Below are 12,796 nucleotides of genomic sequence, written 5' to 3'. Positions count from 1 at the left end.
CTTGTAAGGAGAATGACAAATTCCAAGGCCTTACACATAATAACAAAAGAACCAACCTCTCCCCTTCCAAAGATGAAAGCATGTAGTGTGTTTGTATGAGCATGAAGCTCAGGCCATTAACAACACCAGGACCTTAAGATACTTCGGCACTAGGGTGGGGATACGGAAACAGGATTCACTGGTCATTTTAAAAAATGCATCTTTTCCTTGTTAAGTTTCACTTTCATAGTTTTGAAGAGGACTTTCAGAGAGAACATTTAGGCAAAAAAGAAGTGCAGTATTGTTTGTAACAGCTAAAATGGGAAATTAACTTGAATATCCATCAACAGCAGAGTGTCTAAATTACTTGCCACCTACAGGAGACTGCTGTGCAAGCTGTTCAAGAGAGTGGAGAACTTGCATCTGCTGATGCCTGCTAAGCCCAAGGAAGATGTCTATGATACAGTGTTCAGTAAAAAAAAAGGTGCAAGTCATGTGTATTTATGTCATGGGCACAGAAAGGGTCTGAGGACACATGCAATTTCAAGGACAGGGAAGCTGAGGCTCTGCACTTGGCATTGTTTGGATTGCTTGTAGTGAATAGAAATTGATTTTGAATCAAAACAACAGGGATAAGAGAGGAATTAGAGGAAACTTAGTTTTCACTGTTCTGTATTCGGTGTATTAGTCCTCACGTCATAAAAATAAATAAGCAAGTAAAGAAATAAATAAAATGAAGAGCCAGGAAACATAAGAAGTACCCCAATGTAGTTTGCAGGGTCTTCCCCAACCTGTGCTGGACTTCACCTCCCTTTCCTTTCCAGCACCTTCTTCTCACTTCCCCGCTCTCATGGTCCACCCAGCCACCCTATTGTCAGGCTCAGCTGCAAGGCTGCCTGGACCCCTTCCACACCTCCCATTTCCGAACTCAGCCTCAGCAAGTTGGAAGGGCAGAACCACAGTGCACAGGCACCAGGGTGAAGCCCAGCGCCCCCACCACCATGTGACCCTGGGACAGCTGAGAGCTGGGGACAGCTGGACTTTCTCCTCAGGACTTGACTTTACATGGGAAAAACTTTCTATAACTTCTACAGCCATGTGTGAACAGAAGGACTGGAAATTGACCAGAGTTCTGAAAATGCCCCGTGCAGAGCTCTTCCACACTCATCCCTGGGTTAGACACCTGTCCCAGGAGCTGACTCCGAAAGTCCCTCTCTTCCTAGCAGTGGGTCATCCCAAGGACACGCCTGAGGCCTGCGGAGCCCAATCAGGCTGGCATTCCTGGATTCCTCTTGCTGGGAAGGGCAGCCTGAAGAGTGGGTTACAGAGAGAGAGATGGGCTGAGGGAACCTTGACTCACAGAACACAAAAAGATCACATGGCTCCTTCACTCTCCCAGCAAGATGTCTCACAGACCACTGCTGGGTCAGCTACTCAGATTGCTGAATGATAATCTCTGCGGTGCCAGCATTGCTTAAGATCCTCCACAGATTGAGGGCCACTGGGCAGGTAGGCACGGCACAGGTCTTTATATCTGCTTCCTTGCATGTTGGGTCACTCTTTGCCATGGCCTCTGAGTCCTGGGACCACCTTGGTTCATACCCTTCCCAGTACTTCTTGGCTGGGCTGGTTCTTCCACATCTCTATGAATCACTGTGTCATATCAAGGAAGTCTTTGTCAGAAGTTCAACTATGTTAAATCCAACTCTGTTGCTCTCTAGACCCCAGGCCCACAGGCAGCAAGAAATCAGAAAACCATGCACAACTTTTTGATATTTCATTCTTGCAACAGTATTCACTGGGCACTCGCTCTGCTAGGTGCAGTACGGAGTAACAGGGAGGTGCACTCCTGGCACCCAGAGGCCCCAGACGCCTGTATCCTGAAAGAAGGAAGGAGTGGGGGCCTTGAGAGGGGTGTTCACAGTGGGGTCGGCCAAGAGCTAGGCCCCACATGCTGGCTGAGTATGATGTGGGCAAGTCACATCCACACCATGGCCTTGGTTTCCATGTCAGAAGCCAGAAAAGCAGCTGACATGCATCAGCTGCTCATGTCAAGGCCCCAAAACTGTCACTGTGACCGTCCTAGGAGGAAGGGTCAAGTGTGGCTTCCCAGGAAGTCTGGCCCTAGCCTTCCATGTGTCCTGTCTGAGTGGGCCTGGTCAGGAGCCTTGTCATGCCCCTTTGAGCCTCTCATTTGCTGTCCTCATCCTCCCATAGCAGGCCACAGGTAACAGCTAATGAGAGCTGTGAAGCATGTTCCAGCCTGAAAACAAAGCCTCGGACAATCGAGACTGGCCCCAGCCTGTGGTCAGACTGCATCCCTCTGTCTGGAATTCCTCCCTCATCACTGGGCCCATGGCATCTCTTCAAGAAACAGTTTCATAGCTGCCTGTAGCATACTGCCCCCTCTCCCGGCCTGGCGCCTCAACAAAACAGGACACCTGAGGCAGGATCTAATCAGAGAGGACCCTGTCAAGGAGCTTGCTGTTGGTCTGCTGCCCTGAGGCTGGCCAGACCGACACCTGCCCTTCCTGATATACAAGCCACCTTTCCTTTTGGGATTCTGAATGTTTGGTGCTGTGCAAATGTTGTGATTTTTTTTTGAGGGGTTGGGGGATACAGCTTCATTCAAAATTGAGCCTTCCTGCAAGAGGAGGCTAGGATGCTGGCAGCATGGAGAGTGAAAATGGCAGTGTGGAGAATCAGACAGCTTCATCCCCAAGAGCATCTTGCCACCCACAGATCAGTTAGACAGTGCAAATTGGGGGAAAGCATTGTTTGTATGGGATGTTCTGTGACAGGGAACACCCGTTGTTCAGGGTCTCCAGAGTCTGGCCAGCCCTGGCAAGGTTGCACAGGAATGCATGGCATCTGCTGGTTCAAGGCTCTTGCTAAGACGGCTGGTCCCGCTTCTGATTCCCTTAGAGCAGCCTTTCAGGGCCCTTCAGCCCTTCAGTCACAGGTTATGGCTGCTCATTCTGGAGATGGGGCAAGTAGACACTTCTGAGCTAACCCCCAGTCTCAAGCTTGTACCCAAGTCTCAGATTCCTCACTCACATTTATTACTCTCAATTCTTGTTCAGACTTATCCGCACAATATGCGCCCTTTACAATATGTACTGTTTCCATCCCCAAAAGTTTCAAGCCCGAGTTCCTCTCTCCAACATACTGTATGGTAAGTGGCCAAGGGTATGTTTAGCCACCTGGGTTTAGACTGTTCATTTGTGTGTGTGTGTGTGAGGAACATCTTGAGAGCACTGGCAGCTTTGCAGTTGGCCTTGGCCTTGGGCTTCCCGGGACCTCTCCTGGCAGAGCTGTTGAGTTTAGGCATGGATGCCTCCACGTTAAAATGCCCCACTCTGCCTGACTGAATACTGACACTCCCTTCCCCCCAGTACAGTCCTCCAGTCCTCACATCAGGAACAAAGGATGGAGATTTAGGTCTTAGACTCTCCTGAATGTGGTCCCAAGGATGCAAAACTGTTCCAAAGCTGGGGCTCAGTCCTGCTGTCCTGGTAGCCCCTCCTTCCTGCTGGTTGAAGAGGATCCCTTGTGATCCCAAAAGCTGCAGTGGGTTTCTGGGCACTTGCAGAGGGGAGGCCCCTCTCCCTAGGTGTTGGAAGTGAGGCCCAGATTCCTGGCATGTGATCCCAGGCAGAGGCATGCTACAAGTCCAGCCGGCCCCTCTGTGCAGCCTGCTCCATAGCCCTTGAGTTGAACTGCAGGGGCCGGCCCTCCACAGAGACATGGGCCTGGACATTCAGCGTGGCGGGCTCCTCCCTGAGCTGACTCAGGTCCAGAATGCTGCCTGGGCATCTCTGGTCCTGTGGGAGGTGGAGTGGGTTGGCCAGGGAGGGCAGACTGCAGATGGCAGCCAGGTTAGGGAAGCCATTAGGCTGTTTCTGTTGCAGAATGTCAGGGCCCCCAGCCTGAGGCTTCCCGCAGAGCCCACTACCTGTGTTTTGTCTTGGGGGCTGAACCCCAGGGGACTGGCAGTCTGGGTTGATCTGTAGGGCTTCCACCTGGGCCACACAGTCTGTCAGGGTGAGTTTTGAATCCATGGTGCTTCCCCCAGGACCTGGCCTCCAGGGACCTTGGAAACACCCGAGGTTCCTAGGCAGCCTGGGCTCCTGGGAGCCAGGCCAGACAGATGGGTTTGGGACCTTGTTTCTCCTGGATGTGTTGGTTGCCACGGCGGCTTCAGACCCTACAGAGGAAAAAGAGCCTTCAGGGTGGCCTGGTGTGCCTTGTTCCCCAGAGACCTGCACACACTCCAGAGAGGGGTCACAGGATGAAGACCTGGTCTCCTGTGTGGCCCCGGCTAGGACCTTGCTCACTCCAGCAAGCAGGCCCTTGGGACCCGAACATGCCCACAGCTCCTTCCTGTTGGGTGCAGAGCTCATACAGGTCCTACCTGCATCTAAAGCCTGGGTCCCCCTGCCCTCCAGTTTCACTGGACCTAGGCCCATCTTCTCAGAGCCAGCTCCTGATTTCTCCAGCAGCCCTCCCGGGGGAGCTGTCGGCTCTCTGAGAGCTGAGGCAGGCAAGGCGCGGAGCTCCGGGCCCCGGCGGAGCCAGTTGATGATGCCCATGGTGATGGCCAACTCGGTGTCACAGAGCTTCAGCAGGCACTCTCTGCCCCTCCAAGAGCTCTGCAAGAAGCCCTGGTTGAGCAGGTCTGGGCCTGGAATTGGAGCCAGGTTCTCCTCTGCCCCAACACGGAAGCTGCACATGGACAAGGGGGCTCCCATTGCAGGCCCCGATAGACTCTCAGACACGCACAAGTCATCATCCAGGCTCGGACTCCCAGGGCCCTCAGCGGGGTCATAGAAGAGCTCATAGAGGGCGTCTCCACTGTAGCTGTCCCTGGGGAAGGTGGCTGTGGGTGTGCCTGGGCTCGGGGCCTCCTTCTTATCCTCCTCGAGGCCTGGTGAGAAGGAGTCATAGTAGCCCTCGTCGCTCGTGGACACAGACTCCGGCCGCTCACTCTTGGGGGTTCCTGTGTCTACGGAGCTGGCTTTGGAGCTGCTGTGGGGATCTCTGCATGGGCACAGGGGGAGCTCAGCCAGCCCAGCTGCATCTGGCCTGGGCTGAGCTGTGTCTGACGCCTGGGGGCCTCCCAGCCTCGGGCCTAGCAGGGCGTGCTGCTGCTGACTCACCGAGTGATTCACACGGTCCCAGAACTTGGCAAAGTCAGACATCTCATTCTGGGCAGGCGATGCCAGCTGCTCTATGCTGCCTTGGAAGGGGCCCCCGGGAGTCTTGCTGTCAGAGGCCTGTGATCTCTGGGCAGGGCTTGCCAGGCCCTCGTTCAGCTCCAGGGATGGCACTGAGCTTTCATCTGCAAAGATCTCCCCACAGCCTGTGAGTGAGTCGAAGCTCTTCAGTGAGGCCACGTCCTCACACAGTGCCCTGCAGAGGTCAAAGGAAGAGTCGGGCAGGAACTCACTGTCAGACAGGTCCTGGCACTGGCCATCCAGTCCCAGTTCCTCGCCCAAGGGGAGGAAGGCTATGCCTCGCTGCCCTCCAGTCTCTGATGGGCCCTTGGGAGAAGACAAGCCCTGCCCCTCAGTTGCCTGTGAGGGCAAATTCTCAGTCTTGTTTCTGCGGATGTGGAATAGGTTACGAAAGCACTTCTTGGGTCGTTTCAGGGAAATCCTCTTCCTTGGCATGCTCTTGGCCACAGCTGGTACGAAGGGCATCTGGGGCACAAAGTGGCGGTAGTCAATCATGCGTTGGCTGCTGGGGGGCCCTGGGAAACTTGCACTGCCCACCAACTGCCCTGTAGCTGTGGCTGCCCTGTCAGCCCTGGGCACACTGTCGTGATTCTTGCTTTTCCGAGCCAGTTTGAAGGTGGCCCCACAGAGAGCTGCAGGCCCTCCACTGGTGTCTGGCTGGGCTTCCCGATCGGAGCATCTGTTGTATCCTTGGGTGCTGGGACTGACCTGGGGGCCCCTCTCACTGTGGGGCAGCTGCTGCCCTCCCAGTGAGATTGCATCCTCTGTGGTCAGGGCAGTCGCTGCTGGGTCTGGAGGTTTCTCGTGGTCAATCTGCAGGCTAGATTTGATGAAGGTCTTTCCTCTCTTCAGCTCCATGCTGCAGTGTCCCCGCTGCTATGGGGAAAGCAGGAGACACTCAATATCTAGGATGGAGGCTTGTGATTCTAGAAAGCCTGTCCCCATACCCTACCCCCTGCCCCACTCACACAGGCATGGGAGCTGAGCTCTGACATCTGAGCTTGGATCCTCTGTGGAGGCAAGAAGAGGGGGAGATAGGAACTGTCCCACCCCCACACTTACTGCTCCAGCCTTTGTAGACAACTGATACTCAGAGAAGTTAAGTCGCATGCTTAAAGGCACAGAGTTGGAGCCAAAATGAGAGCAGACAGGGTCTAGTGTTCCTGTAACTGTGATCTTGTGACTCACTCAAGAATCCTTTCAAAGCTTGTCTGGGCAAGTTAGCCTCTCATATCCAGGCCCTACACTCTACCAATAGCACCATATCCTTAGGGGGAGTATCATGGCCCTTCTGAGAGGATGAAGCAGAGAAGTCCATAAGTAAGTTGCTTCCTTCATGTAAGCAACAAAGCTGAAAGGAAATCTGCTTCCAGGGCTGGGTGCCGTAGGTCATCAGTGGAAGGGGACGACACATGTGTGCCCTTCAGGACTGATGTACCCAGCAGGCAGGCAAGGCACAACCAAGCATTCCATGGTGCACACAGAGCTTAGGCAGAAGAAGAGAGACAGCAATGTGGCAGAACGCAGAGAGGAGACAAGCATGAGACCAGGAATACACAGGCTGGCCATCAAAGTGCCTCATGAGCTGGGGCAGCAGGCAGGTGTTGTCCTCCGTGCGTATCCTAACTGACAGACCTTGCTACCTGGAGTGCCACCCAGAGAAAGTTTCTGATGCCCAGCCTGAGCTCAATGGGAAAGAATGCTGGAATTGCTTATTGATGTCTTCCCGGACCTGAGAGTGGGAAGCTGGTAAGAGTGTTAAGAAGTTGATCGTTGTTGGCACAGCTGGGGAGTCTGGCCTTACCCTGAGTCAATGAAGAGCTATAGAAGTCTTCTGAGGGAGCAGGTGGAAGCAATGGCATAAAGAATCTGGTGGACTGAGACCATTTTTCTGATGTCTGAGTGGAGGATGGACTAAACTATGAGAGAGGCTCTGAACAGAGGGGACTCAAAAGAGGCACCTAAAATGGGTTGGGTGTAAGGAGATAAGGTCTAGATGGAGGCTGCAGCTATACGCATGATAAAGAGAGTAAAGCCATAAGATCTTTCAAAGGAAGAAAACACCAGGATTCAGCAACTGAATAAAGAAAGACAGTCTAGAAGCCTGAGGCCTGGATACATGCCGTTAGGGGGATCATAAAAGAGGGAAAGCTGAAGTGGAGAGGATGAGAGGTGAATGAAGGGAAGGAAGTGACTTGTGCTAAGAGATGGTTTGAGGGTGAGAAGCAGTGGTCTAGCTTAAATGTATTACCTTTGTGTGAGTTTGGAAACCCGTGAGAACGCATGATAAGAAGGCAGTGCTGTGTCAGCAATCAAAGGATGTCACAGTCATCAGTCAGGATGTGAAAACACAGGATACTGGCCCCAGATAGCTGAGGTGCATATCAAAGGAATGATTTCAGTGAGCCCAGACTCTTGCATCTTCCCATACATAGAAAAGCACTAAATTCCTTAACTTGGGATATCTGGTTTTCTTTAATTAACAATAATCTTTTGACATTAATACCACCTGCCCCATGTTGCAAATCCTCTATATAACCTGTTTATATATATATTAACCTATATAACCTGCAAAACCTCTATATAACCTCGATTCCTTGGAGCAGTTCTCTCAGGGTTACTTGAGATGCTGCCTCCTTAGGGCTTGAAGTCCTAAAAATTCCCACTGAATAAAATGTAACTCTTAAAAAAAACAACACACTAAAATAAGGCAGGGTTTAAGAGCACTCCCTTAGAACCAGTCCCTCCATCCTGGCTTGCTGCACCTCACAGGTATCCAGCTCTCAGGCTCCATCTGTCTCACTGTCTCCACATGTCCTTGGCAGTGAGGGACTGCCAGCTGGTCTTCTGGCAGTTTTATCAGGGAGAGATTATAGATTTTGGGTTGATTTATTTGGTTCTCCATAGGGAACACCTAGATTCACTCTCCCTTAGTCCACAACTTGTAAGGAAGGACTAGAGCAGGTGTGCAAGCAAATGACTGTCAGTATGCATGCCTTTCACACCCACTGCCAAAGAGGCTTACCAGCCCCCTCCAGAGAGTCTCAGAAATGCTTTGACATGAGGTCTGGGAGGTGGGTGGAGGGGCTGCCTCCCAGCCCAACTAGCAACATTAAAACCAAAGAGGATGAGAAGAGGTGGCAAAGGTGGCACTGCAGAGGCTCACAGGGGCAAATGTCACTACCTCCATCCCATTCCCACCCCTTAGCAATGCTTCCTCCCCAGTAGAGGAACACCTGAGGCTTTGACCAGAGGAGAGCAGAAGGAGCAGGCACCATGCAAGGGAAAGTAGAAGAACCCAGGCTTTGCTCTGGCTATAGCCCAGTTCTTGGTAGCAGCACCCTGGACAGTGGGTCAGCTGCCTTTCTGCCTCCTATTGGGTAGCATGTAGCATGTGCCCAAGGCTTTCCCAACCTGTACCTGCAGACCCCATTCTTACTTCTCCCAATCCTTTGTAGCCCAGCCCTGATGGGTTTTGGGGCACACAGCATAGTGGTAACCAGGAAGAATGCTTGTCCCATAAGCTTATAAGGGACATACTACTGTAACCCCATTTAACAAAAGAGAATTTAACGTCCAGAAAAGTCAATGGATTGGCCCTCACACAGGTGGCAACAGAGCTAGGATCTGAACCCAAGACTGTCTGATACTAAACCTGTGTTCTTAACTGTGACAGAAATTCTTTGAACCAACAACTCAATTTCCCCTTCATGGGAAATCTAAAAATTGAATAATAAATATGTTTTGTAATAAAATTTGAAAAGTAAAATGAAAATGGAGACTAAAAGCAAAAGTATGGCTCACACAAACTTAGAAAAATTGTAACTGAAGGTAGTATAATTTCTATGGCAAGAAATTTTGGCGATATTATAATAAAAATCTTTTTCTTACTGTACTCTGCAAAATAACTTCAATCAGGCATGATAAAGATTATTTCACTGAAGTTCAGTGTGTGTTCAGTCCATTCAGTTTCCATGTTAAGATACTTTACCAGATCCTGACTCTTTGGAAATCTGCAGTCCATATGTGACATGGGTGGGAGCTCCCTAAATGGTCAGAAGATCCACTACCCAACTAGAGTCAGGCTGAACAGTCATCTTTCTTGATAATTCTCGGGGGCAAAGTAGGATTTATCTAGACACCCAGGTGCTGGCACTCTCATTTCCTGAGGGCAGAGGCCATATGTGTCCAGGTTCTCAGTTTTAAAAATGAACATTCTGCTTTGTTATCCTGTGGCTAAACACCCTCTTAGGGGAGAACCTGATAGATACTCTCCCATTATTTGGCAGCCAATAAGACCAATTTTTAGTTTTAACAGATCACTCTAGTTGTGAATAAGAATGTAAAGTAAAGGCAAAAGGGCAGAGAGGTCAGTTAGGAACCAGAGGAGGGTCCAGTGGAAAGAAAGTGGTGGCAGACTTCCCGTATGTGAAAGCTTCCCCTTGAAGCATCTTACACAGAGCATGCACATGCATGTGAACTTGTTGCAAATTGAGAAAATGAAGTAATTTCACTTGCTGCTTTTCTACATTATGACTAACTAGCTCAACTGGAATTTTCTTTTCTTTTTGGTAAGGTAATTCTATGCTTTTCTTTCATTTTTGAACATGAAAATGATTGGGTATTTCATGGAGCAAAATAAAAACATTAGAGTTACACGTATGCAACAGAAACAGTTTAGAAATACAAAAAAAAATGGCTAATAGTTTTGGTATTTACCCTGATTTCCCCTGCCCCACCCCCCAATATCCAGGAAATGACAAACATGAAACACAAAGGGGTGAGTGGTGATAAGAGTAGGGGCTTCTGAGGGGAGCCCCACCCAGGTACATCTTGGACACTGGAGTGGAGAAGGTATGTATGGAGCAGTAGTTTATCTCTGTAATAGGCTACCTTGTCGAAGCCAAAACCTTCCATGTGGATGGAATGAAGGTCACTGTGGGGAGGGACAGTCTCTGTTCTGGGGTGGGTGTGAGATTGGGGATAAAGCAGAAACAGAATCTGCACTGTTTTAAACATTACCAATTCACTCAACCCTCATGTTGGGGAGACAAAGGGACCTTTGGAGACCGAAGGTCCTGGTCCACTTTTTATAAGGGAGTGTCTGGATATTCCTGGCCTGCCCAGTGGAGAGAAGATGGGCCTCCAGTCTTACTCGTCCTTTCCCAAGACCCCATCCTCGAGAAGGTTTCCCCCTTCCCTAGCTCAGACAGACCATCGCTCCCGGACACCATATCATCTTCGCTAGGCACCAGGGAGTGGACAGAGTGCAGACACTGGTTCCTCCACTCAGCCCGCCCACTGCACGAAAATCGCACAAAAATTTCCCAATCACTCCCTTCCCCCACTCCACACACGCCTACATCCTCGGGGCTTTGGCGACTTACCGCTGAGGCCGGGAGTGTCGCGGTATGCGGTCTTGGCAGGTCTGGGAGCCGCGCCCGATAGCGAGCTGCGCGCTCAGCACCACGGTCAGTTCCCGACGCCTGGCGCCCACTCAGGACGCGGGGAAGGCGGAGGGCCCGCGTCCTTCCTTCCGCGCTGGAGGCGCTGGGCAGCCGTTCTAGGAAACGGGCCCGCAAGGGTTAACCGCGAGAGGGCAACTAGGCCGGGGCGGGGCAGAGGTGGGCCGGGAGCCTGTCAGCCGCCACGCAGTAATCGGAGAGGTGACGCGCGCGGGCCGAGTGGGGCTGTTCTGGCAGTGCCTCCGTCTCGCTTTGTTCGTGTTTATTCAGATATCAGCCTCGGTGCTTCTCTGCCTCCCCGCAGGGCTGTGATTTTGCATCCCTGAGGCCCAGCCTCTTGTGCACTCCAGACTGACAGTCATCCAATCATGACCGTCGCCCCGACCGTATACTGTATTCCACAGCCACGGTCAGAACCCCTTAGAGTGCGCAGGTGTGGGTACCCCTAACCCCCACATCCCGCAGCGCCTGGCAAGTTTAACCCCAAGCATCTCGGAAGGGCCTAGCCATGAGTCCTACCCAGTGTTCAAAGAGGATTTGGAAGAAGGGGAAGGCCAGTCTCGAGATGCGGGGCACTCTTCCCAGAATCTTCCTTATGGAGTACCTTTCTTGGGCCCCGATTAGATTATTAATGAGAAGGAAGGAGATGCTTCCCTTTCAGGTAGTCCCAGCGTGGGGGTTGCTGGTACTGTGGGCCGCGAAGGCTTGCAGGAGGGGAGAAAGTGTTGTGAAGACTCTCTCCCCACTGAGCTGAGGGCAGAGGGTTTGCACGCTGGGTGTAGGAATAAGATGTGGATTAAGCAGTTCTGGGATGGCTCAGAGAGAAGTGCCAGGAGCATGTGTGAGGGGAGTAGCACAGGGCTGGTGGGGCAGGGTGCAGGTTTTGATGAAGGGACTGATCCCGAGCAGCACAGAGGAGTGCAGGAGGGGAGCTCTGGGAGGAAGAATAAAGGAGTCTTCCAGCCAAGGCTTGGGCTGAGTGCCCAGAGAGGTCAGGGATTTGTGGATGATGAAGGCCTTTCCTTTCTCTGAGCATGGTGGACTCCGTCCCTGTTCCTATTTAAAAAAAACAAAAACAAACAAACAAAAAAACACCTGAATACTACCTTTGGTCTGGGCTGAATTTGTCATAGGGCAGCAGACTTCTTTAACTTCAGTCACCTTGAGATTGTCCCATCCCAGTCACCCCATTCAAGAGCTCCACCAGAGGCCCCTCCTTCAGTTAGGATCACCAACCACTTTTGTGTGAGCCCCCTTCTTACATTTCTTGGAGTTGAACCATCTTTCTACCCAGTGACTGACTCACTGTTATCCCAGAAGTCCCCCTCCACTCATGTTGATAGTATAGTCCTGAACTTCCTGGCAGTTTCTGGCCTTCAGGGGTCCCTGAATCAGTTTTACCCCTATTAGATAAAAACAAAGGTGAATCTGTGCCTATCACCAAACAACCCTGAATCATGTGTCGGATCCCCTAGACTCCACAGTCCTCACCAGTTAAAGTTAATAAACATTTGTTATTGTTGAGTTGCTAAGCTGTGTCCCACCTCTTTGCAACCCCATGAACTGCAGCACACCAGGTTCCTCTGTCCTCTACTCTCGCCAGAAGTTTGCTCAAATTCTGGTCATTGAGTTGGTGATGATATCTAACCATCTCATCTTATGCTGCCTCCTTTTCCTCCTGCCCTCAATCTTCCCCAGCATCAAGGTCTTTTCCAATGAGTCAGCTCTTCACATAGTGTGGCCAAATTGTTGGAGTTTCATTCAGCATCAATCCTTCCAATGAATATACAGGGTTGATTTTCTTTAGCATTGACTGGTTTGACCTCCTTGTAAGAGACACGTGTGCCCCAGTGTTCATCGCAGCACTGTTTATAACAGCCACGACATAGTCCAAAGAACTCTTAAGAGTCTTCTCCAGCACCCTCAATTTGAAAGCATCAATTCTTCAGTGCCCAGCCTTCTTTATGGTTCAAGTCTCACATTTGTACATGACTACTGGTAATAAAATAAAGATCCATATAGTCAAAGCTATGGTTTTTCCAGTAGTCATGTATGGATGTGAGAGTTGAACCATAAAGAAAGCTGAGCACTGAAGAATTGATGCTTTTGAACTGT

At 51.0% G+C, this 12,796-nt stretch overlaps 1 protein-coding gene across 2 annotated transcripts; it reads right to left on the bottom strand.

Moving 5' to 3' along the window:
• Positions 1-634: 634 nt before the first annotated feature.
• Positions 635-11,098, bottom strand: AMER3 (APC membrane recruitment protein 3). Of its 2 annotated transcripts, none has more exons than XM_020913952.2 (2): positions 10,604-11,098; positions 635-6,092 (listed from the first exon to the last, which is right to left on the bottom strand). In XM_020913952.2, the coding sequence occupies exon 2, from the start codon at positions 6,072-6,074 to the stop codon at positions 3,645-3,647; it is 2,430 nt and encodes an 809-aa protein (XP_020769611.2). In that variant the 5' UTR covers positions 6,075-6,092; positions 10,604-11,098; the 3' UTR covers positions 635-3,644. The 2 variants fall into 2 exon arrangements, with proteins under 2 accessions (XP_020769611.2, XP_070320038.1); XM_070463937.1 differs by having other exon boundaries at positions 635-6,089.
• Between the last annotated feature and the right edge of the window lie 1,698 nt (positions 11,099-12,796).

This window comes from Odocoileus virginianus, unplaced genomic scaffold (assembly GCF_023699985.2).
Source record: "Odocoileus virginianus isolate 20LAN1187 ecotype Illinois unplaced genomic scaffold, Ovbor_1.2 Unplaced_Contig_9, whole genome shotgun sequence".
Taxonomy (NCBI): domain Eukaryota; kingdom Metazoa; phylum Chordata; class Mammalia; order Artiodactyla; family Cervidae; genus Odocoileus; species Odocoileus virginianus.
Note: the sequence above shows the minus strand (reverse complement) of the source record. Positions and strands in the feature narration are given on the sequence as shown.

Bases quoted from the DNA above. Each gene is read 5' to 3' on its own strand.
- AMER3 (XM_020913952.2), bottom strand. From the start codon at position 6,074: ATGGAGCTGAAGAGAGGAAAGACCTTCATCAAATCTAGCCTGCAGATT.